Below are 21,230 nucleotides of genomic sequence, written 5' to 3'. Positions count from 1 at the left end.
ACCACGTTTCCGCTCCTCCTTCCAGCCTGATCAACGCAACCCGAGACACACGTGGGACCACCGGGAGGGTGCACGTGCAAATGAGGTTGGACCCAGAAACTTGAAATAAATTCATCTTTATTTTGACCCACACCATTATGTACATTGCAGATGCACAACATAGCTATGGGGTACAGGCATATTACAACTTATTAAAAAAACAAACAAAAAATTCAATGTAATCAAGGTTACAAAAGAGCACTGATTATAATCTAAGAACTTTTATGAAGTTTTACCTCACACCTACAGTGACACAGAATACACATTAAACAATGTGAATCACGAAAAACGACCACGCCAAAGAATGCATGTTTGAGCATTATACAAAATCTTTAAAACGGGCAGGTGAAGGTTTGCACTAACGCTCGGACGTGAGCACCAACACCACGGTACAGCCAGGACGGGCCACTCTTCAGAGGCCAGAGCAGAGCGTCACCAAGCCTGACGAATACGAGCAGGAGCGTGTAGGAACTAAGCGAACATGTCCTCGCGGTCAGCGTTGTAGATCTCGCCCTCCTGCAGGGAGGCGAAGTTCAGGAAGTGAGACGGGCGATGCACCTCGTGGTAGAACTCTTTGGGGTTGGACAGTTGAAGATCATACTTCATGTTGGGGTCGTGGCGAACACCTGGAGGAAGAGAGTTACAAATATACGACTGATACATAACTAGCAGGGGTCCAAATGTGCATTTTTGAACTTCAACAAAACAAGGTGCCACATTAAACACTAAAAATATCCTTTATTTAACGGTCACAAAAAAAAAGCCATGTATTAAACAGGAAGATGAATTTTAGTTGGTAGCTAAAAGAGAACTGGGACCTACAATGAGGTTTTAATTTTGACCTAGTTTAAATATCTGGTCTAAGTGCGTCTCTAGAAACGCGACATCCAGCATTTTGCTCAGAACGGATGCAGTATGAGAACATATGGGAACAATCGCCACCCCACGTAGTGTGGGGGTCTGCCTGGTAGAGTCACGCTCACCCATGAAGTTGTAGTTCCAGGAAACTTGGCCAGGCACCATGAAGAACCCAAGGAAACGATCAGAGAGCAACATCTGCACCCTCTCGTAGTGGGACGGCAGGTAGCCTTTGGGGTTGTTACCCTTGTCCGTGTTCTGCCTGCCCCATTCGTACCCGCTTGGGGTCAGCTTGTACGCGGTCAGCGTGCAGGACCCTGGGGTGAAACTACACAACGGAGAACAATCACATCACTACGATTATCGCTATTCGAATACGTGACTTTGTGTCTCGGTGTGTGACCACAGCAGTTCAGCGTGGTGCCCCTTCACAACACGCACCTGCAGGTGATTATGATGGTCTTCTCGCCATCCCAGGATGGGTTGTCTGCCATGACCTTGGCGTGGGTGGTGACGTCCTGGGGGGAGAGCTGGGGAGACTCGTTGGGCTGCGTGTGGACCCAGCCGAGCGGCTCCATCTCCTGAAGAAGATAAAGAGGCGGTTTAGAGCGCCACGACTGGCGAAATGGACGTCGAACGTGTCTGGACGTTTGATTGGCCGGTCGGACCTTGAGGTACTCGTGCTGTGGAAGCTGGTTGGGCAGGTGCACGGTCTGGTGCGTTCCCCACTGAGGAACCATCACGATACTGCGGATCTCCTTCACCTGAGGGTTATCGGGGGGACTGGTGCCGTATAGATAGCCTGCGATCTAGAGATAGACGAGAGGGAGAGGGGAGGTTATAACAAAATAAACAGAAGAGGAAATACCGAAAACAAAAACGGAAGACTGCAGGAGACACACCTGAGCACGCAAATCTGAAATGCAGATGAACTTCTTCAGCACGTTCTTGGGAAGGATGTACGTGTAACCAGTCTCTTTAATGTCATCCGAGGACACGTAGATGTGGTTGGTACGCAAGTGCAGGTTGGCAGCAGAGATCGCCCTGCAAGGTAAAAGAATTCGCAGAATTTTAAGTACGCCTCGGCTGTAGCCGCACCAACCACAGTGCAGCGCGTACGCCGTCGTTCAGAGAAAAATAAGAAACGAACACCTCGGACCGTGAAGACGTTTACCTGACCCTCCATTCGGTTTTGGAGGAGAAGGTCTGCGTCTCGTAGTTGCTGGTGGTTGAGGTGATGATCTCGTCGCCGTGTTTGTTGACGGTGCGGGTCTGCGTGGCCGTCAGCTGAGACTGCTCCTTGGTCTGCTTCTCGATCTCTGCGATCTGCTGCCTCTGCTGTGAGGGAGCCGAGATCTCCATACCCAGGATGATGTCCCTGATCTCGGACTGCGTCAGAGACGCCACGTTCACGCTGGAGAAAAGAGAAGACGGGACCTTCACGCACAGCTTACACTTTTAGACGGTGTTCAAACATCTCAAAACAAGATTTTTAAACCTTAAAATTATTTAATCTTTCTCCAACCATCTTTTCTCCATCCACCATCTTTCTCCTCCACAAGCCAGCACACTCACTTGTTCTTTTTGCCGTAGTCAGCCAGGATGAGATCTTTGAGCTGCACCTCCACCTTGATCCACTCCTCGTCAGTCAGAGTGGGCCAGATGTGATGTGGCTCGGTGATGGTGGTCTTGTCCGGCTTCAGAATCACCTTCGCTCGGTCGTTGTTCACATGGAGGGCTCTCAGGATCAGGATGAGACGTGAGAAAGCCTAGGAGAGCGGCGTGAAGATGCTTCAAACAGCGCAACAGGTCACACCGTCTACTTATGAGGCTTGTTGTCATAGACAAGAAGGTGCTTTGAACATGTAGACCAACACCGGAATAAACTCACAGTGTAGGAGGAGATGGTCTTTAGCCAGTCGTCGTACAGATTGAACAGAACCATCTGAGGCTCGGTGGCCTTCAGGATGAGGTCTCCAAACTTCTCCACCTTCAGACAGGCCTGGAAGGGCAGCTGGAGCTCAGAGCCTTTGATCACAATATTGGGGAAATCCAGCAAATGTACCTAGAACACAGACGGAGAAGACGCGTGTGAACAAGCCCCCCCAACAACAGGGTGTGACGCCACCTGGTTCTGCTTTACACAGCAGGAAGTGATGCGGGGCTGTGGGCAGGTTACCTCAAGAGGATCCAACATGCCCTTCCTCGTTACGATGATCTGCTTGGGCTGTTCTTCCACGGGCAGGGAGCGAATCAGAGCGGCCACCTCTTCTGCAGTCTTCCACTTGGCCAACTGTTGCAGAAGAACACTAACTCAGTCCCCGATCCTCTAGAATAATGCAGTTGAAGTGATGACCAGTTTTCTCTTAAAAGAGCAAGAAGCGACACCTAGTGGCCTGAATGTGTAATAGATTCGATATTAAATCCATTTTAAACATGGCCGCCACCACATTCATTTGAAGACATCAAATTGGTTAGAATTTTTCCTCTCTTGAGCTGCACTTTAGAGATAAACTGATACAGATTTATTGCTCCTTTAAAATGCCCCTTTTTGTGTTTTGATCTTACCTGTCCCAGACGTTTCTGCCCAGCCCACACAGATGTGTGGATGATCTTCAGGAAGAGCTGCCCGGTCCTCGGATTGAAAATGAAGATGGCTCCGTTGATCGGCTTCGTGGTCAAGTTGCCCTCAAAGGTCTGGAACGGCGAGGTGCGTCAGAGCGTTAACGAACACGTTCGCGACAACGAGGTCGGACGCGCGCCTCGCGGCCGTCAAATTCACGCACCTTGTGGATGGTGACCCGGTACACGTTGGTGTCGTCCACGAACCAGATGATCTGGTTGGAGAAGAGCTCTCCGTAGTTCTGAGAGGAGAGGTAAGGCTCGGTGGGCTCTGAGGAGTAGAGCTGCAGACCCTTGCGGATACGTTCCCTCAGCACGTACAGAGCAGGGTTGGCCTTCATGATCTTGGCCATGGCCTGCTGGATCAGGGGCTTGCTGCCTGGGAACCAGTTTCCATAAGCGCTGCAGACAGAACGAGACATGAGCACCACATCAAATACCACACGAGGTTACAACAGTGTTAGATCCTCACATTCAACACAACTGACACTTAACACGACCAACTCTTCTTCATCAGACATGAAGGTGTGTGTATGCGTACATCTTCAAAACTGGTTTGTTCTACTAACTGAACAGCAAGCTTTCAGAACATCAAAGTCCTCCGTGTTAGGCTACCTGTGGAGGTTGTAGGCCAGGTCGATGGCGATCAGCACCCCGGTGGGGGAGGGGTAGATACTCATGTTGTCTGTGGTGTAGTCCAGGAACTTGGCTCGGGCGTATCTCTCGATGTCGTGGGAGTCGTAGTCTCCCCATCGCAGCTGAATGTCAATCCAGTACTTCTGAGTGGTGGTGCTGTCCATCACATCCCTGCAGCAGGGAGCGACAAAAGTACATTTAAAAGATGAAACGTATCGGTGAGATGAGCCGTTTTGAGCGGAGTCGTGAGACTCACTTGGAGTCGGCAAGAAGAGACGGGCGCGAGACGTTCCACTTGTAGGAGGCGAACAGAAGGATGTCTGCGCAGGATGAGTTCATCTTGTAAGACTTCCTAGGATGGATGGTCTCCTTCTGGACGGTCTCAATCTCCAGAGCATCCAGCTCTTGGTCAAACACCTACAAACACAGAGATCTTGGTTAAGCGGCGTTGGAGGCACAGGTCATGAAATACAAACAAAGACATGTTTCTTATAGGCAGGCATAGTAAAGCACAGGACAGCACAATAATCCTTACCTGACACAGATCCATGACGATGCTCTCGTGGATCTTCTGCCACAAGTGAGCTCTGAAGATCTGGATCAGGGAGATCTTGAGTGTGGGGATCTTGCCATGCATGAAGATCCCGGTTAGATCAAGCTGCACCTGGAAACCTACGTACACCTACAACACCAAAGATGGAGTCAGTTACCTGCGCATGTTAGCAAGTCCAATGTTGATTTAATGTTTTGATTCAGTAAAACTGAACACATACGTTAGCTCTGTTGATAGTGGGAGACCACCAGAGGGTAAAGCGTCGATTGGGGATCTGGTTCAGACCCGATCTCTGAGCGTTGGTCAGCTTCTTCCATTTCATAGACTCCTCAAAGCCACTGGCTTTCTCCCTGTGATGAGAAATCAAGTGATTAAAGACAAACTATAGCCCAAAACATAAAAAAAGAGAATCTTTAAAGGTCAAGCAAAATCCCTGACCAGAAGAGACCCTCCCAGGTAGGGAAGTAGGTCCCCTTGAAGAGCGTGTGCTCCAAGATGCCCTCCACCCCTCCCAGAGCCTGGATCATATCCGTGCGGTAGTTGTTCAAGTTCCACAGTTTCCCGTCGTGTCTCTGGTGAGTCCACCAGAACGGATTTTGCTTCAGCACCTGAGGACACATTACAGTAGATTTTTGAGCACCACAAGGAGATCAGAGAGGTACAGGTCGTTTACGGGTCTACTTATACACAAGGAATTGTTGAAGCTCTCACCTGGTACTGCTTGAAGTCGGTTCTGACTCTCCAACCCTTGTCGTAGGCCAGAGTATGCCTGTCTTTCTGGAACAGGGTGTTGATTCTGGGGATTCCCCTGTCCCACGAGTCCTCCAAGTCCTCCAGAGTCAAGCGCCTGTAAGTAATAATACCCCCGTCAGTACGACCAACGCAATACCGCGTTTTCAATCAGGATGTTCTTCCGAGAAGATGTGGCACCTGTTCTGGGCGATGGCTTCCTGTCTCTTGAGGGCGTACTCAGCCCAGACTCTCTGCGAGTCGATGAACTCGCTCTCCCACGGCTGGATGTAGCGGTAGAGATTAGGAATCAGCTGGTCCTCCTCGTGACTCATACCAGAGCGGAAATGAGTGATGCCCACATCTGTCTGTTTGGACCACCTGGGTGTAAACAACAGAACCCTCCCTTAAAACAACTTTAATACCAAGCACAGACAACTCGAAGAACAAACGCTACAGCCGGCGGCCGGTCCGAGCTTAAACGACCCACCTGAGGTCGGACTGCGGGATGAGAACATGACCCATGGAGAGCATTCCCAGGCCTCCCAGCTCTTTAGGGGTGTAGAAGACCACCGGAGGGAAACGGCTGGGCATTTTGGAGTTCAGGCCGATCTTGATACGGGTCTGGATCTTGTTCTCGCACTTCACTAGCAGGTCCAGCAGCTCCTGTGTGTTCACCACAGCCTCTCGGAAGTACGTCATGAGACCGATCAGAGCAGTGTTCCACTTATTCACGATCTGAGAGAGAAGGAATAATAAATCAAATATATTTGTATAGCGCTTTTCACAACATATGTTGTCACAAAGCGCTTGAATAATAAATACAAGTTTATAAACTCAAAATACGACGTGATCATATTCTCATTTTCCAGAGGTTGGAGGCGGAGTCTCGTTACCTTTGTGAAGGTGGTGGATCCGGAGGCCATGAGAATCTGTCTCACACGGTTGTGGAATCTCTGCATGGACTCATCGTCCACTCGCAAGAAACACTGGGCTGTCCTTTCCTTAGTCACCTACACACACACACACACGTCAGGGAAACAGAGTCTCTAAACCACCCATAATAATCCAGGCCCGTGTGCGAGGCCCACACCTCATTCTGCAGGTTCCACACTCCGTCCTTGTGCGTGAACTCCTCGTAGCTGGTGCGGCACTTGGGAAGGATGCGGCACTCGAAGCCGCACATGTTGAAGAGCAGGTTGGGGTTGTCTTTGCTGTAGACGGAGACGAAGCTGTTCTCCCACTGCACCGTGGTGACCGAGCGAGGAAGGCGGTTCTTGATGTCCCAGAAAACGGCGCGGCCCCTGGACAAAGAACCGGGGGAGCACGAGTTCATACAGGCACACGGACCTTACGCACGCGCCGAAGAGGGTTCAGTAAGGAGCTGTGCTCAGAAGTACTCACAGGTTAACGTCATGCTTCATCAGTCTCATCCTGGCATCTCTAGGCCAGCATTTCTTATTGTTGTAGCCCACAATGTTCTCGTTGTTGGGGTCCGGGTGTTCAGTCAGGTAGCGCTGGATCAGATCCCTGGCCTCATCAGCAGAAAATCTGTGGAAACAAGACAACTTTGGATTCCCTAGTTTGTTTACGGTCATGTTCATTTCTTAAAAACTGTCCAGAATGCGTGCTGGACATATGTAGACGGACCACGGAGGTCATTCTCAGCAGCAGCAGTGGAACACGGTATTTCTGTTCTCGACACCCACCTGAAGAACACGTGGATGCGGTCGATGTATCTGCAGTACAGTCGGATGGGGTGGGCGACCTCCGTGGTGCAGTCCTGGAAACTGAGGAAGTCGTTTGGCATCTGGGGGGGTCCAGCCATCTCACTGGCTCGGTGGAGACCCAGAACGAGCAGGTCCATCACCAGCCCGTAGTACTGCACGATGAACGAGGCAAACTGCAGACCGCGGATGATCCCGTACGAGTTTGTGTGGTTCATGTCCTGCACAACGGAAATAGAAGTTTAAACGAGCAGGACAGATTAAATAAAATAAAACAAATCGAAAAGCCTGGATCGGCAAAAATCCGCACGAAACCGGGCCGTTTCTTCTCAGACGACGGACCTTGTAGTTGATGACGACGTTGTTCTTGGCGGTCATGTAATCGGCGATGTTGTGATCCACGATGAGACGCAGCAGTCTGTTGAGCAGCGTCAAGTCGATCTTCTCGTACATCTTCTCGTAGCGCGACTCCAACATGACGTTGCACTCTCCTTCCATGGTCTCCCACACGTCCTGCAGGTTGTTGATTCCTGGACGAGACCGTGACACTCACTCGAAAGGCCCAAGATGATAATTTAACCATCGGGCGAGCAGCACGCGTCCTCACGACTGCTCCTCACCTTGGCACCACTTGTAGACCAGCAGAGGTGGAGGCTCCGTGTCCGCCGGCTTGATCCAGGGCGGGAAGAGGCGGCGCTTGTCGGCTTCGTACCACAGGTACTGGTCCAGGTAAGCGTCGGTGATCTTCTCCAGTGGCTCCACATCGTACACAGGCACCAGGTGGCTGTACAGGTCCATGAACTCGATGCCCACCTGGAGAGATTAAACAGAGATTAGACTCAAAACACACGGAGTGAACAAGGTTAAGCGAAAACGCCATCGCGGCCAGGGAGACGGAGAGCTTGTATGGGGCGCCTACCTCCTTAAAAGCTCTCTGGGTGAGGAGGTGACGCTTGATCCTGGACAGAGCCTCGTGAGGGTTGTCGTACGCCTGCTCGATCAAACCCAACTCCTCACGCTGGGACTGATTCAACCTGGACTTCACACTAACACAAGCCACACAGACACAATTACTACCTCCTCTCGGTGAACACTGCTCGGCTCGCTTCGTTAGCCGTTCGTCTCGCGGGGTGGGACTGACCTGTACGCCTCTTTAAGCCTCTCCAGGGCCAGGATGAGCAGCTTGGTGTCGTGTTTGTAGGACAGCGGTGGGAAGGGGATGGGAGAAAACCGACGACTCTCCAGCCAGTGCACGGTGGTGGTGTAGATGGCCACCGCCTCTTCCGCCGTGATATAGGGCCCGTCCTGAGAGAGACCGACGCAGATGTGACCCTCTGGACCGCTACACTCACCACTCACATGACCTGCGCGAGTGTGTGTGCGCTAACCTTCAGGTAGTTGTGTTGCCTCTCCTGCTCGGCCTTCAGGTAGAGTCGCGTGAGGCGACCGAGGTTCTTTTTGCAGACGGTCTTGTCCACGGTAGCGCCTCGCCTGATTCGTTCCCGGTTGTAATGAGCCGTGTTGGTCCACCAATCAGCTTTGGCCTTCACGTAGCGCAAGATCATGTTCTCAATGGGGGTAGGAAGTCCAGGGACCTGGAGAGACGAGCGGTATTACAAAACATGTACAGCACGTTTAACACAGCAGAGGAACGAAGAACTCATATTATAATTCTCATAAACGTATATGAAGTTCTAGTCGGGCGAGGCCAAGCGAGGTGTTGTGTACGGACCTTCCAGGGAATATTGGCCTTCCAGCATCTCCAGGACTCGCTGAGGTGCTGCAGGATGGTCCTGGCCTTGTTCTGCTTGATGCCTTCAGGCATCATGTCCAGGATGTCGTGCATCACGGCCGCTCTCAGCTCCAGGTCGAAGTGGGACTCCACGCGCTGCTTGGTGACGGTCTTGGCCACGCCCTTGGAGTGACGGCCTGGGGGTCGGCACGGTAAGGCGGTTAGCCGCTTCTCCGACGTGGTGCCATGACTACGAGGTCTTACTAGACCCAGAAGATCTGCGCTCGTTACCTTCGAACTGTCTGGCCAACAGGTTGCCCAGCCATCTCTCGAGAAGGGGAGTGATTCCCCTCATGAAGAAAAGCCACACTCTCCATCCGGGAGCCCAGAATCCACAGCCGGGCCCCTTCCCAACGGGACCCTGTTAACACCAGAGGGGTAGAGGTCAGGTGGGAGTTCTGCCGGCCCACGGCGGGGGAGCCTGAGGACGGACACACACACACACACTCTCTGCGCTCACCGTGTTGAAGCGGTAGTAGATCAGGTGCTTCAGATCCTTACACATCCTGATCTGACGCATCAGCTTGTACTTGTAGCGGTACATGCCGGTCAGCTGACCCACGTGGGCGAAGATGTACTGCAGTCCGTCCGCCAGCTACAGCACGAGGGAAACGGGAAGGTTCTTAAGACGACCCGGGACACGGCTACGGAAACGTCATTTAGAGCTGAACCGGTACTGCGTGGTGAAAGTGGTGGGATGTACCTGAAAGGCGTCGACGTTTCCCAGTCTGTACTGCACGTGACTGTCCACTACCAGTTTGCTCAGGCGGAGAACCTCACGACACAAGTGGAACGCGTTCCCGAACCGGGACTTCTTACGCTCCTGAGCGGAGAGAACAACACGAGAAAAGCATTAACAAAAAAAAACTCGTGAAGTCGATGCTGCATGTTTGCTGAAATCATTTGCGTCACCACAAACGTGGTGGTGCGGTTACCTTCGTGGTGAGTGTTTTGACCGGCTTCAAGTTGAAGTTGTAGTCCAGATGCAGGTAGTTGAGGTTCTTTCTGTGAATCAGCAGGTTGAGCATGTTGTACCCCTGCCTACACACCTGCAGTCCCACCTCCACCCAGTCCAGCTTCGTGGACTGGAAGAACTTGGTGGCCTTGAACGAACGGAAGAGGTACCTGCCGGATACCCAGAGAAACGAGACCCGTTAGAACATGTCAAGGTTTAGACGTTTGAAAAATTTAACGAGTAAAAAATGCTCGTTTGTTTGTTGATTCCAATGCTCACCTCTTCTTCTGGGCTTTGGGTGGTCTGTGTTTCAGAGCATTCAGCACATAGTATTTCAGCAGCTTCTGGTAGGACACTCGCACCTTCACCGGCTGTCCTGCTGGACAGTGTTCACGGTACCTGAAGGGATTAGGAACACACCGCCACATTTACAGGACACGCGGGACGTTCAGGGATCTCCTCTCTTTGGGTGTAAGGGGAGGACCGACATGGAGGGATCGGTTCGAGCGTACCAGTTCTTGATGAGAGGAACGTCGATGGCTCTGCGAGTCCGTCCGGATCGCAGGTTGAACGGCCGTGGCGCCCACAGCAAGGCGATCCCGTTGGCCGTGTTGTCGGTGTACAGAGGCGTCTCCTTGAGGAAAGGTTCTAGATACTCTGGAAGCTCAAACTCCTCATCATCTTCAGGCAGAGGTTCCTGGCTCTGAGAGGAAAAGACAAAACAGACTGTACACTCTGGTTTCACCATTTAACCATCCAATACTTCAAATCAATTTTTTTTCTTAACACTAATCAAAACATTTTTACTTTGAAAAATTTTTGAAATTGAAATTTTTTTAAAAATTAAACAAAACCTGCTTTGATTGTTACATTCAGCCATCAATATGCAGTTAAGCAGCTGCATTTATAAAGTCGAAAGTGTGCTGCTTACTTTAACAGAGTGTCTGTGAGAGATGGGATTGATGAGAGGGTCAAAATAGAAAGCAGGAAGGTCTGGATCCTCCGTCTTGATGAAGACCACGTTGGGAGTGTGGTACCTGGTTAGAGTCTACCGTTAGTGGCTCGAAACCTCTCCACAGAACATGAGTGAGATAAGGGTCCGTGATGGTCTTTACCAAGTGAGATGTACATGGTGGGGAAGGTTGTTGTACAGGTATGGGAAGGCAATCTTGTACTCGGTCCTAATGGGCTGTCTGATGATGATTTTGTTGATGTCGTTGAATTCATTCCAGTCTTCATCCCTAAAAGAGAAGTTGGTATGATTAAATCATGTTTTTTTAATTGCTTGAACCAAATGAACTGTGTCTAATTTAAGACAGCGAGTCACTGTAAGTGTGCACGTACTGTAGATTGATGTCTCTGACCAGGGGCTCGAATTTGGGCCCTCCAGGAATGGCCATGTTCAAGGCCTTCGACGTGAAGAACGCTTTCAGGTCGAACAAGTAAAAGTAGTTCCTGTCTACCAAATCAGTCAGCAGCTGATTGGCCAGTCGATACAGGGTGGACATCATCGGCAAACTGAACTGCCAGCGTCTGTACGTAGTCCCGTTGACGTACCTGTGGGAGGGGGGGAGGAGGTGTCATGGAGATGGGGGAAGACCAGGGTTGAGCATCGTGTTGCTAATCTGTCACAGACTCACTTGGCAGAGTCCTTCAGGGGCTGATGCTCATAGAACCAGTCCACCACGGGTCCGTCCTCCTCGGAGTCCAGCTCCATCTGAATCGCCTCCAGTGGCTCCACGTCCAGGACGTTGTCGGCGTAATCCAGCGGAGGCTCTTCGTCGTCGAAGGGAGGGAAGCGCATGCGCTTGAAGTGCCGACGGTCCCTCTTCTCACGACGCATCATGATCCACATGGTGCTGGGGAACGAAGAAGACAAACCAACGATCACAAGAGTTCGGTCCGTTTCCCCGTCTAGCTACCAGCTCAGACGAGGCCACACTACATCACATTCATTTCAAGAAGCCTCACCCCCACTGTGCGATGTAGACGGGCTCAATGACCCAAGGGATTTCATTGACGAAGGAAATGGCTCCCGTGATGTGGTAGAGCACCGGCACGTCTCGGATCTGCTCCCACGGCATGGGCATGTTCTCCAGGAGCTTCAGGACAGCGTGAGGCATGTACTTCAGAGCCCTGCACACACACAAGACAGCACACACACACAATCAGAACACCACAACCACTTCGGTTCAAATGTGCCTCGAACGTAACCGCCAAGTGTTACATCCGGACTTATGCTTAAGCTGAGGTTTTGAAATGGCCAATTCCAAATTAAATCAATTAGGTATAGTAAATGACTCACACTAGTGTTAATTCAGTAATGCACAATAACTTTTTTTTTTGGGGGGGGGGGGGGGGGGTGAAGTATCTCTTTAAAAATCCAACACAGTTTACCCGAGATAGACTCTCTTGTCATGGCGGAACTTCCTGTTGGTCATGTCTCCATGGTCCCTGATAATTTTGCGCACATGCTCAGGTGGCATGTCCTCTTTCTGAGCATCAACGAAGCCAAATTTCCTCTTCTCCGAATACCGCTTGGCCTGCAGCTGTTGCCATTTGCGGGCTACGACAGACAGACAGACAGACATCAACGACCATAAAGCAGCGCCCAACATAAACACAGCAAACACTGGTGTCCCAGATGCAGTCTGCTGGGGTGATGTGAACATGTGAACGCACCTTTTTCTTGCAGTTTCTCCTCGGACATGTAGTCTGGCAGCTGGGCGGGAGGAGGAACCCCGGGTGGCATCCCCCCCGGAACTCCTCTGAACGGGAACGTGGCTGCCATTGCAGCGTAGACTGCACAGAAAGACCAAAACACACAGGACTTAAAACGAATTACAGCTGAGGCACCACACACGCCATGCACCACACACACACTCACACGACGTGTTGGCTGAAGTTACGCTGCTCCTTAATTAAATTCATTAAGTAATTAAGAAGTAATTACGCACCCACATTATTAGCGTGATTGTCTAACTCTGCGCACTAAAGTAAACTGAATCTCAGTGCTGTGTGTGGTGAGTTAGCTTAGCAGCTAAGCTAACCAGCCTGCCGCAGCTAACAATGCAGAGCGCTAACTAGCGTTAGCCAAGATAGCTCCGTTTACACGTCCACAGCCCAAAACTACATACCGCCACAGACATTTCGCCTGACGGATATAAATAAATGTACATTTAAAACGCACGGGAATGTCTTACTTAGTTTAAAACCAGTCTTTCTCCACTTTGGACAATAATTAGTAGTTTCCTGCCAGGCTTGATCCGCGGAATGGCGCACAGGCGAACGATTTTGCACGTTGTGCGTAAGCACTCTGCGATTCACCGTCGCATTCTACGTAAGTTCTCAGCGCGAAGCTAAAGCAAAGAATAGACAAGTAACGTAACGCGAGAAAATGCGCGAACCAAAGTCCCGGATGTTTAACCGGAAGTGAAATGTCAGACACATGTAAATGCTTCTATAATATTTAATATGATTATAATATATGTGTGATGTAAAAGGTTGTAACTTAATTGTAAAGCGACATTGGGTATGTTGAAAGGCGCTATATAAGTGTAAATGTCTTATATTTTCTTATATATTCTTATATACTTATACTTATATTCTTAAGTTTCTTAAATAAGTGTATGTTCATATAATATAATGCGTGCATTAAATAGCACACACCTGTATAGTAAGAGATTTATTAATTAAGGAAAAAATAAATTATTACGGTAGCCCATATAACACTTGTAGGTCACCGTACTGCGCTTACTTTAGCAAACAAATAAGAAAAGAAAACTTGATTGTTTCAATGCACAAGGTAGACTTGTCTTATTTTACCATATTGCATAAAAATTAAGGCAATCATTAAGTATTCATAACAAACGTTCACATATTTTAGGCATTTATTAGCAACGAATGACGTGAGAACGAACGATTGTAATATTTTGTCCGCGCACAGACGTGTACAAAATGCGTAACACCAGATGGCGCTGTTGGTAAAGCAGACGTTGTGACGTACTGTTTATTTATTTATAAACGACCTTGGATTACCTTATGACTGAAATATGCTGTATAACCTCACCTGCGTTGCCTAGTCCTGGTACTTAAAAACAAAACAAATGATGATGCTTGGCTGGAGGCTGGAGCTCTGGGGTTTTATGACTGGCCTGTTGGAACCTGCCCTCCAAAATCAGCTTATGAGTTTAAAGAATGCCTGGAGTTACAGATAAAATGAGATGGTATCCAACTCTGTGATATAATTACATAAAATGACTTCGTGGTGTGGCCACACCCTCATCCTCTGGACCTGAGTTTAACTCAAAGGTTAGAGATGATAAGCGGTTTCTCAAGATGGAAGTAGTGGCAATGTAATGGAGAACCAACCAAACGATCATCAGGGCTCCTGTTGCTACTGCTCCGTTATCCTGTGGAAAAAGTACCGAACACAACAAAGGAAGCCAAACAGGACATTAACTAATACTGGAAACAGAATGGCGGTAAAACAGTGTGTACTTCCCCATCATGGTAAAAAAAATGGCTGTTGGCACTTCAGAAGGAATTAGTCACTCACCTTTTGTAGTGGGCATTAAACCACCGTGCCAGTCACTGCACCTGTGTTCATTCACACCGTCCCTATGATCATGGGACATCATTCACCCGTCTGTCTGTCCATACTAGTGTTATGTTTGGGACAGGCTGACTCTGGGCGAGGCGAGCCACCCGGGACCCCCTGGGCGTCAGTGCCACTGGCACACTCTGATCTGTACCAACTTGTGATGAGTTGACCTTTGACCTCTGGATTTCCCTCCAGCTGGAGCCTGTCCCAAACAGGATGCCGGTCCTCTACATCCCCGTCCCAAACCACACAGTGCGGCCCAAATGAAGGCTTAACACTCACATCTCAGCCTGGTTCTCTTTAAGCCCAGAGGAAAGGACTCTATACACTTTATTCCCTTTGAGATATCTTGAATGTCTTTGACACTTTATTTCATAAAATTGTGACCTTTGATTGTAGGTGTGAAATAAATAGTAATAAAAAAATAATAATTAGAAATAAATAATATTATTATTAATGATAAGCTTATATAATAAGCTTTATATAGCATGTTTTTAAAAAAGCATAGCCTAGTTCTGTTCTGAGGTGTGTGTGCATGTGTAGAGTGGGCGTGAGACAGGCAGAGGCAGAGAGACAGGAAACACACTAACTCTTCTTCCTGCAACGATAACTCCTCTGTATTTGATGGATAACTTGTCACACACAGCATTTTTTGTCATGTATGGGCGAGACTCAGTGATATTTATTGGTATGTGGGAAAGAGGATTAAAAGTGCGCTGTGTCCAGTTAAATCTGAACAAATTTGAAATATGAACCTATGAACTCGTGCAATACATGAAGTTTGAGAAGTAGAACAAAAGCTTTGCAAATCACAGCACACCACAACATCCTCTACTAAAGCTGTTGCGTATTGAATGCCATACTGCACATGTGTCAAATTCAAACCGGCCCGCGGGCCACAGCCGCCCGCTGGTGTTTTGCACGCACAAACACTACATTCCCCACAATGCAACGGTAGCCCGCGAAATCACTACAACGCGCACAAGCGGCTTCATTATTCATCAGCGGTCAGAGCAGACGTCGACGTTCAGCTACCCCCCCTCCTCAAAAATGGCTAAACGTAGGTGGACACCGAGAACAGGGGGTCCAAACCAGGTGGGAGGCAGACGGAGGTAAAAGGTAAACCTGCGTGTCTTCTGTGTGGAGAAAGTTTGGCTGTAATGAAAGTGCTCCCGAGTGCACGGTTTGCCGATAAACTCTACATACTTGCCGCCGACTTGCTGACTTTGAGGCCCAAAAAAGCAGGTTTGAACAGGAGCCATTAACGTTTAACTGAAAAATACAATGAAATAAAATACAAAAATCTATGGCACACAGACAAAACAATACTTCCTTCAAAGATTATTTCTCAAGGCTTTATGTGAAAATTTCCCTGTGTTCATTTAACTGTTAAATGAACACAGGGAAATTTTCAGATAAAGCCTTGAGAAAGAATACAAATGATTTATTATTTTTAAATTTTATTATTTGAAAGCAGCGATCGATAGGATCATAGAACAGCACAAAAATACATTTTCATTTTATAATGCATGCACTTTTATTTATGCATTTATCTTGATATTAAGAATCATATTTTGTTTTTTGTTAATTTTTTGTTGTTTGCTTGTTTTCCCTTGAAGTTACTGACAGAGCCATAACAAAATATTGCTTTATTCATTTAAGCATTAAATAATATACACTGTTAGGTCTTGGTTCAATGATGTGCAATCATTTCAATATGTTTTAATAAACATTGAACCAGTCCGGCCCTCGGCTTGTAACAAATTTGGTTTTTTGGCCCTCGGTGCATTTGACGTTGACATCCCTGGTCTACATGTTGGTCCTTCACCACGTTGAAGAGGTCACACGTCTTTCAGAACAGTTCCTGGAGCTGCTGCTGACCCAGCTGAGTGAAATCATTGAGAAAGACAACCTCAATGTCAAGAAGGAAGAGGTTGTGTTCGAGGCCGTCCTGCGCTGGGTCAGCCACGCGCCTCAGGAAAGGAATCGACACGTCGCCATCTTCCTGTCAAAGGTCTGAAAGAGGCATTGCTGGCATAATGTCCTACATGTCTCCGTCCTCATTATAAAATGAAATAAGAATGGTAATAGTTTTCAAGGCAAGTCTTTTTTTTATCCAGGTGAGAATGGCACTGATGAAAGAGCACTACTTCCTGAACAATGTAAAAAGGAATGATCTACTGACAAGACAGTGAGGACCGTCATGGTCATGCGCCCCTCAACAAGAGTGGACCATCTAACATAACAAACCCTCTGTCCCGCCCACGCCTGCCCTGCAACATACTACTGGCTATAGGTGGTTGGAGTGGTGGTAGTCCCACTAATACCTCCGAGTCTTATGACACGAGGGCAGATTGATGGGTTAATATAACGGTGGAGGGGGAAGAGTCCACAAGTGTTCGAGGCCGTCCTGCACTGGATCAGACGTGCACCTCAGGACAGGAAGGGACACGTCGCCATCTTGCCGTCAAATGTCTGAAAGAGGCATACAATTAACAGTTATGTTCACATTATTACCACAAAAAAATTATTTAAATGATTTTGATGAGCCAGCAAATATTTGTTGCAAATTGTGGTTATTTTAATCACTATTTTTGAATGCTGCTTGTTTATTACCCAGAAATTGATGATTATTTAATTTAGTTATAACTTACTATTTAACTATTATTTAACTTATTATTTTGTAACACCTACCTTTTGGCGTTCATTTGGCCATATTTCAGAGTTTACAATTGATGCTTTAATAAAGTGTTTAAATAAAAAAGAATTTATTGATACAAACCCTAACCCTAGTTATTACAAGGCAAGCCTGAAAACAATTGGCCAAAGCAACACTATTTTTGAGCTTTTTTTTTTGCACTCTTGTGCATATAGTCATGTAAAATGTAGGTAACATTGTTCTTTACCACTGCCGACGACACAACAGTGGTGGGTCTCATCACTGACAACGATGACTCAGCATACAGAGAGGAGGTACAGCAACTCATTAACTGGTGTGAGAAGAACAACCTGCTTCTCAACGTCAACAAAACAAAAGAAATAACTGTGGACTTTAGGAAAAAACAACAAACACACATCCCACTCATCATAAATGGCAGTGCTGTGGAATCTGTGAAAAGCACAAAGTTCCTGGGAGTGCACATCACAGATGATCTCACATGGTCTACAAACACCACCGCCCTGGTCAAGAAAGCACAGACACGACTCCACTTCCTGCGGAGGATGAGAAGGGCCGACCTGCCCACATCCGCACTCACCACCTTCTACAGGGGTGCTATTGAAAGCATCCTGACCAGCAACCTCTCTGTCTGGCATGGCAGCTGTCTATCTGCAGACAAGAAGGCACTACAGAGGGTGGTGAGGACTGCAGAAAAGATCATCAGATCACCCTTACCAGCCATCAAGGATCTGTACACCTCACACTGCTTCAGGAGAGCAATGAACATCACTAAAGATCCAACACACCCAGCACACAAACTGTTTTCAATACTCCCATCAGGGAAGCGCTACCGTAGCGTACGGTCCCGTACCACCAGACTGGGAAACAGCTTCTTTCCACAAGCCATCAGACTCATCAACACACTGATGAGAACTACATAAACATTCCAAAGTTACTCATAATCATTCCATTTATTTCATCATGCACCTTGCACTTTACCCTTGCACCTTACATATTACATCCAACTACTTGACCACTGACTGTCCTTTCTGCTGCTATGTGTATGTATGTATACCTACCTATTGTCTAGTATTTTAGCCCTTTTACTGCATACTGTGTGTGTGTGTGTGTGTGTGTGTGTGTGTGTGTGTGTGTCTAGCCTTTGTTTTTTTACTGCACACTGTGTGTGTGTGTGTGTGTATGTGAGTGTGTGTGTGTGTGTGTGTGTGTGTGTGTATTACTATTTTAATATTCTGTAACAGTATGTTAATTTGCACTGCTTGTGTGTGTATGTGTGTGTGTAAGTGAGTTAGTGAGTGATTATCAATATATGTTGCTAAACTGCACATTGGAACTGGCCAAACGCAATTTCAAACTTCTGTGTTAACCTTGTTACATAGATTTTTGACAATAAAGTTATCTTGACTTGACTTGACTTGAAATAAGTGGCAAAACAAAGAGCCGTTTGGGAGCCGAAAGAGCCGACTCTTTATGAAGAGCTGAACCAAAAGATCCGGCTCCCTAAAAGAGCCGAAATTCCCATCACTACCGTGTACACCACCGCATACTAAGGTCATACACGTCCAGCGACGGGCTCAATGTTAACATCGGCCCAGTTACTTTTGGATTTTTGGCGTCAAGAGTAAATGTTTCCTCACAAAGTAAAACGAGTGCAAGTTAGATAACAGTTAGCTAAGTTAGTTAGCTTACCAAACCAACTTAACTTGGATAGGTTAGCTAAGCAACTTAGGTTAAGTTAGCTAACGTAAATTAGCTTGTTAACTAACAAACTTGCATATAGAGCATATAAATCACACCCAAACATATTCAACATAATTATGAAATATTAATTTGGTTACCTCAGGTAACCACCAGTTACTTAACCAGCTAAAAAGGTAAGCTAATTTAGCTAGCTAGCTAACAGGCTAAGCTATTATGATTATGGTAACTAGTTACACGTCTGAAAGAGGCCAACACAGAAATAAATGGGGAAAAATATTAACTCACCTTTGAATTTCTTTTCGTCCTCGTGTTATTTTTATGCCTCCATCTACCAGCTCAGTGGACATCTGTTGAACAGGTGAAGGAACGATTTGAGAAAAGTCTCCTGAAATGGCGGCAGATTGCTACTGAGCGCTGATTGGCTGAGTGATTATGACCCAGAGGGTGATATGAAGTATATATAAGTATATACAGCAGGGGTCGGCAACCTTTGAGACATGGAGTGCCAACTTTAACATGTCTGGTCAATGAGTGTGCCGAGTAACAAGCGAGTTTAAATTGTTGAGCGGGGGGGGGGGGGGGGGGGGGGGGGTTGTTGAGCTTGGGGTGTAAATGGACACAAATTAAGTATTATATCGCGATCGATCGCCAAATATAAACGTATCCACTTATCGGAGCGTTGAGGAGCGATTTCGATTGGAGGATCGTGCTCTCTGTCTGAGATTTTTTATTACAAATTTTTTTTTGCTGATGATGCTGGTCCACCGTGTCGCGTGCCACTGATTATGCCTCCGCGTGCCAACGGTGGCACGCGTGCCATAGGTTTCCGACCCCTGATATACAGTCTCTGGTATGAACATAACCTTACCAACAACAAAGCGAGAGAATCTACTCCGAATTAATTAATATATTCTATTTGGCACAACTTTTCTCAAGAGATACAAACTTAACATTGTAACTGTCGACTCTTCCTGCAAAAATGCTACCAAATATGTTATCCATACATATATTGGGTTTATTTGGTTTATTTATTTATGAGGAAGGGAAGAAATGAAGTAGGAAATGCATTTTATAATAATTAAAAATTAAATGAGTGTTTTTACATCTAATTATTAAAAGTTAAATTCCATATTCATACATGTAAATACAATGGAATCAAATCTTTTTTGCTTGTATGATTGAACTTGCCAAATATATAATAACACTCAAAGCTAAGAAGATGCTTTAGTATTTAACATTTATGCCTTCAAATGAGGCATATATTTTGCTCCTCCACATTTGTGAACCCCTACCTTTAACATTTTTGTGTATTGTTGTAGTGTACTGTATAAATCAATTTGTATGTAGGCCTACTCTATAAACTATAAACTAATCTTAAACAATGTGTCCTTAAATATTTTTAGAAGGATCAGCTGTTAATTTACTTAAATAAATTCCTATTGCAAGTAATATAACATAAAAACATTAACTATTTGTAAGTACGTTTGTGTACCTTTCACTGCTTTGTACCTATACAGGTACTAAACATTACTGTGCAAGGTCAAATATGTACCTTTAAAAGTACAATTGTTGATGGGGTACAGATTTGTTCTTCAAAGTACCGTATTTGTACCCTCATGTACCTTTTATTTCTGAGAGTGTACACTAGCAGACTCTCACTACACTATAGCAGACTCACCCAGGGCTGTGGCAATCTTGCCCTGTACTGTGGGATTTACAGACTGCAGTTTCCTGTTGATGCCCAGAAAGCATGAATGCCTGCCTCACCATGCCATAGTTCACAGGATGTGGGTCCATCATTTCCTTTTTAATGGTGCTATATCTGACCTGCACCCTCACTCCTGATGGTCAGTTCACATATACAGCCTGAAGCCATACACACACCTGCTGAACCTGAACAATATCTCCACCACACTGAGCCATGCATAACCTGAGAATAGGTCACCTAGTAGTGATGGGATTATAATAAATCCATATTCACTCACCATGACTGCCAGATGATTTAGTTAAAATCCCCTCATATCACTAAAAATAATCACACGGCTATCTAACCAGGCATTTCAGTTTTGATCCTTAGCTCTGATTCAAATTTGATTCTCAAATGATCCTTTCTGAGATTTAACATAAATCACCATCTAGGCTTCCAAGCACGCCGTGTATCATGTCATTTATAGTTTAGATAAACACGTGTGCAGGGTGTGAGTCTAGCTCGTGAGCAAACAGGAATGCAGTCAGGGGTCATGGGGGTCACGGCAGTCACAGGGGTCAAGGCAGTCACACGTTCACGGACACCACAGCTTCTACCTCCTTCTCTGAAAACAGTAACTACAACTGT

The 21,230-nt window shown here is 46.9% G+C and overlaps 1 protein-coding gene and 2 long non-coding RNA genes across 3 annotated transcripts; 1 reads left to right on the top strand and 2 right to left on the bottom strand.

Annotated features, from left to right (window-relative positions):
- Positions 1 to 100: 100 nt before the first annotated feature.
- Positions 101 to 13,274, bottom strand: prpf8 (pre-mRNA processing factor 8). Its single transcript, XM_076976205.1, has 43 exons — positions 13,115 to 13,274; positions 12,594 to 12,713; positions 12,309 to 12,477; positions 11,883 to 12,047; positions 11,552 to 11,770; positions 11,256 to 11,468; positions 11,027 to 11,152; positions 10,843 to 10,948; positions 10,424 to 10,614; positions 10,191 to 10,310; positions 9,892 to 10,081; positions 9,660 to 9,779; positions 9,417 to 9,551; positions 9,188 to 9,317; positions 8,897 to 9,093; positions 8,553 to 8,759; positions 8,306 to 8,469; positions 8,084 to 8,210; positions 7,785 to 7,977; positions 7,507 to 7,694; positions 7,147 to 7,385; positions 6,842 to 6,988; positions 6,531 to 6,741; positions 6,334 to 6,450; positions 5,928 to 6,175; positions 5,639 to 5,818; positions 5,420 to 5,555; positions 5,147 to 5,316; positions 4,929 to 5,058; positions 4,691 to 4,837; positions 4,412 to 4,572; positions 4,135 to 4,326; positions 3,684 to 3,921; positions 3,466 to 3,594; positions 3,077 to 3,190; positions 2,789 to 2,962; positions 2,473 to 2,666; positions 2,072 to 2,311; positions 1,800 to 1,941; positions 1,566 to 1,706; positions 1,339 to 1,478; positions 1,023 to 1,225; positions 101 to 665 (listed from the first exon to the last, which is right to left on the bottom strand). The coding sequence occupies exons 2-43, from the start codon at positions 12,700 to 12,702 to the stop codon at positions 511 to 513; spliced, it is 7,017 nt and encodes a 2,338-aa protein (XP_076832320.1). The 5' UTR covers positions 12,703 to 12,713; positions 13,115 to 13,274; the 3' UTR covers positions 101 to 510.
- A 2,216-nt stretch (positions 13,275 to 15,490) lies between these two features.
- Positions 15,491 to 18,603, top strand: LOC143478364 (uncharacterized). Its single transcript, XR_013121729.1, has 3 exons — positions 15,491 to 15,633; positions 16,353 to 16,528; positions 16,635 to 18,603. It is a non-coding gene; the product is annotated as an uncharacterized LOC143478364 (long non-coding RNA).
- Positions 16,873 to 21,018, bottom strand: LOC143478365 (uncharacterized). The gene is made up of 3 exons (XR_013121730.1): positions 20,881 to 21,018; positions 19,181 to 19,242; positions 16,873 to 16,989 (listed from the first exon to the last, which is right to left on the bottom strand). It is a non-coding gene; the product is annotated as an uncharacterized LOC143478365 (long non-coding RNA).
- Between the last annotated feature and the right edge of the window lie 212 nt (positions 21,019 to 21,230).

This window comes from Brachyhypopomus gauderio, chromosome 16, assembly GCF_052324685.1.
Source record: "Brachyhypopomus gauderio isolate BG-103 chromosome 16, BGAUD_0.2, whole genome shotgun sequence".
Classification (NCBI taxonomy): Eukaryota; Metazoa; Chordata; class Actinopteri; order Gymnotiformes; family Hypopomidae; genus Brachyhypopomus; species Brachyhypopomus gauderio.
This window is presented reverse-complemented; position numbering and strand designations above follow the sequence as displayed.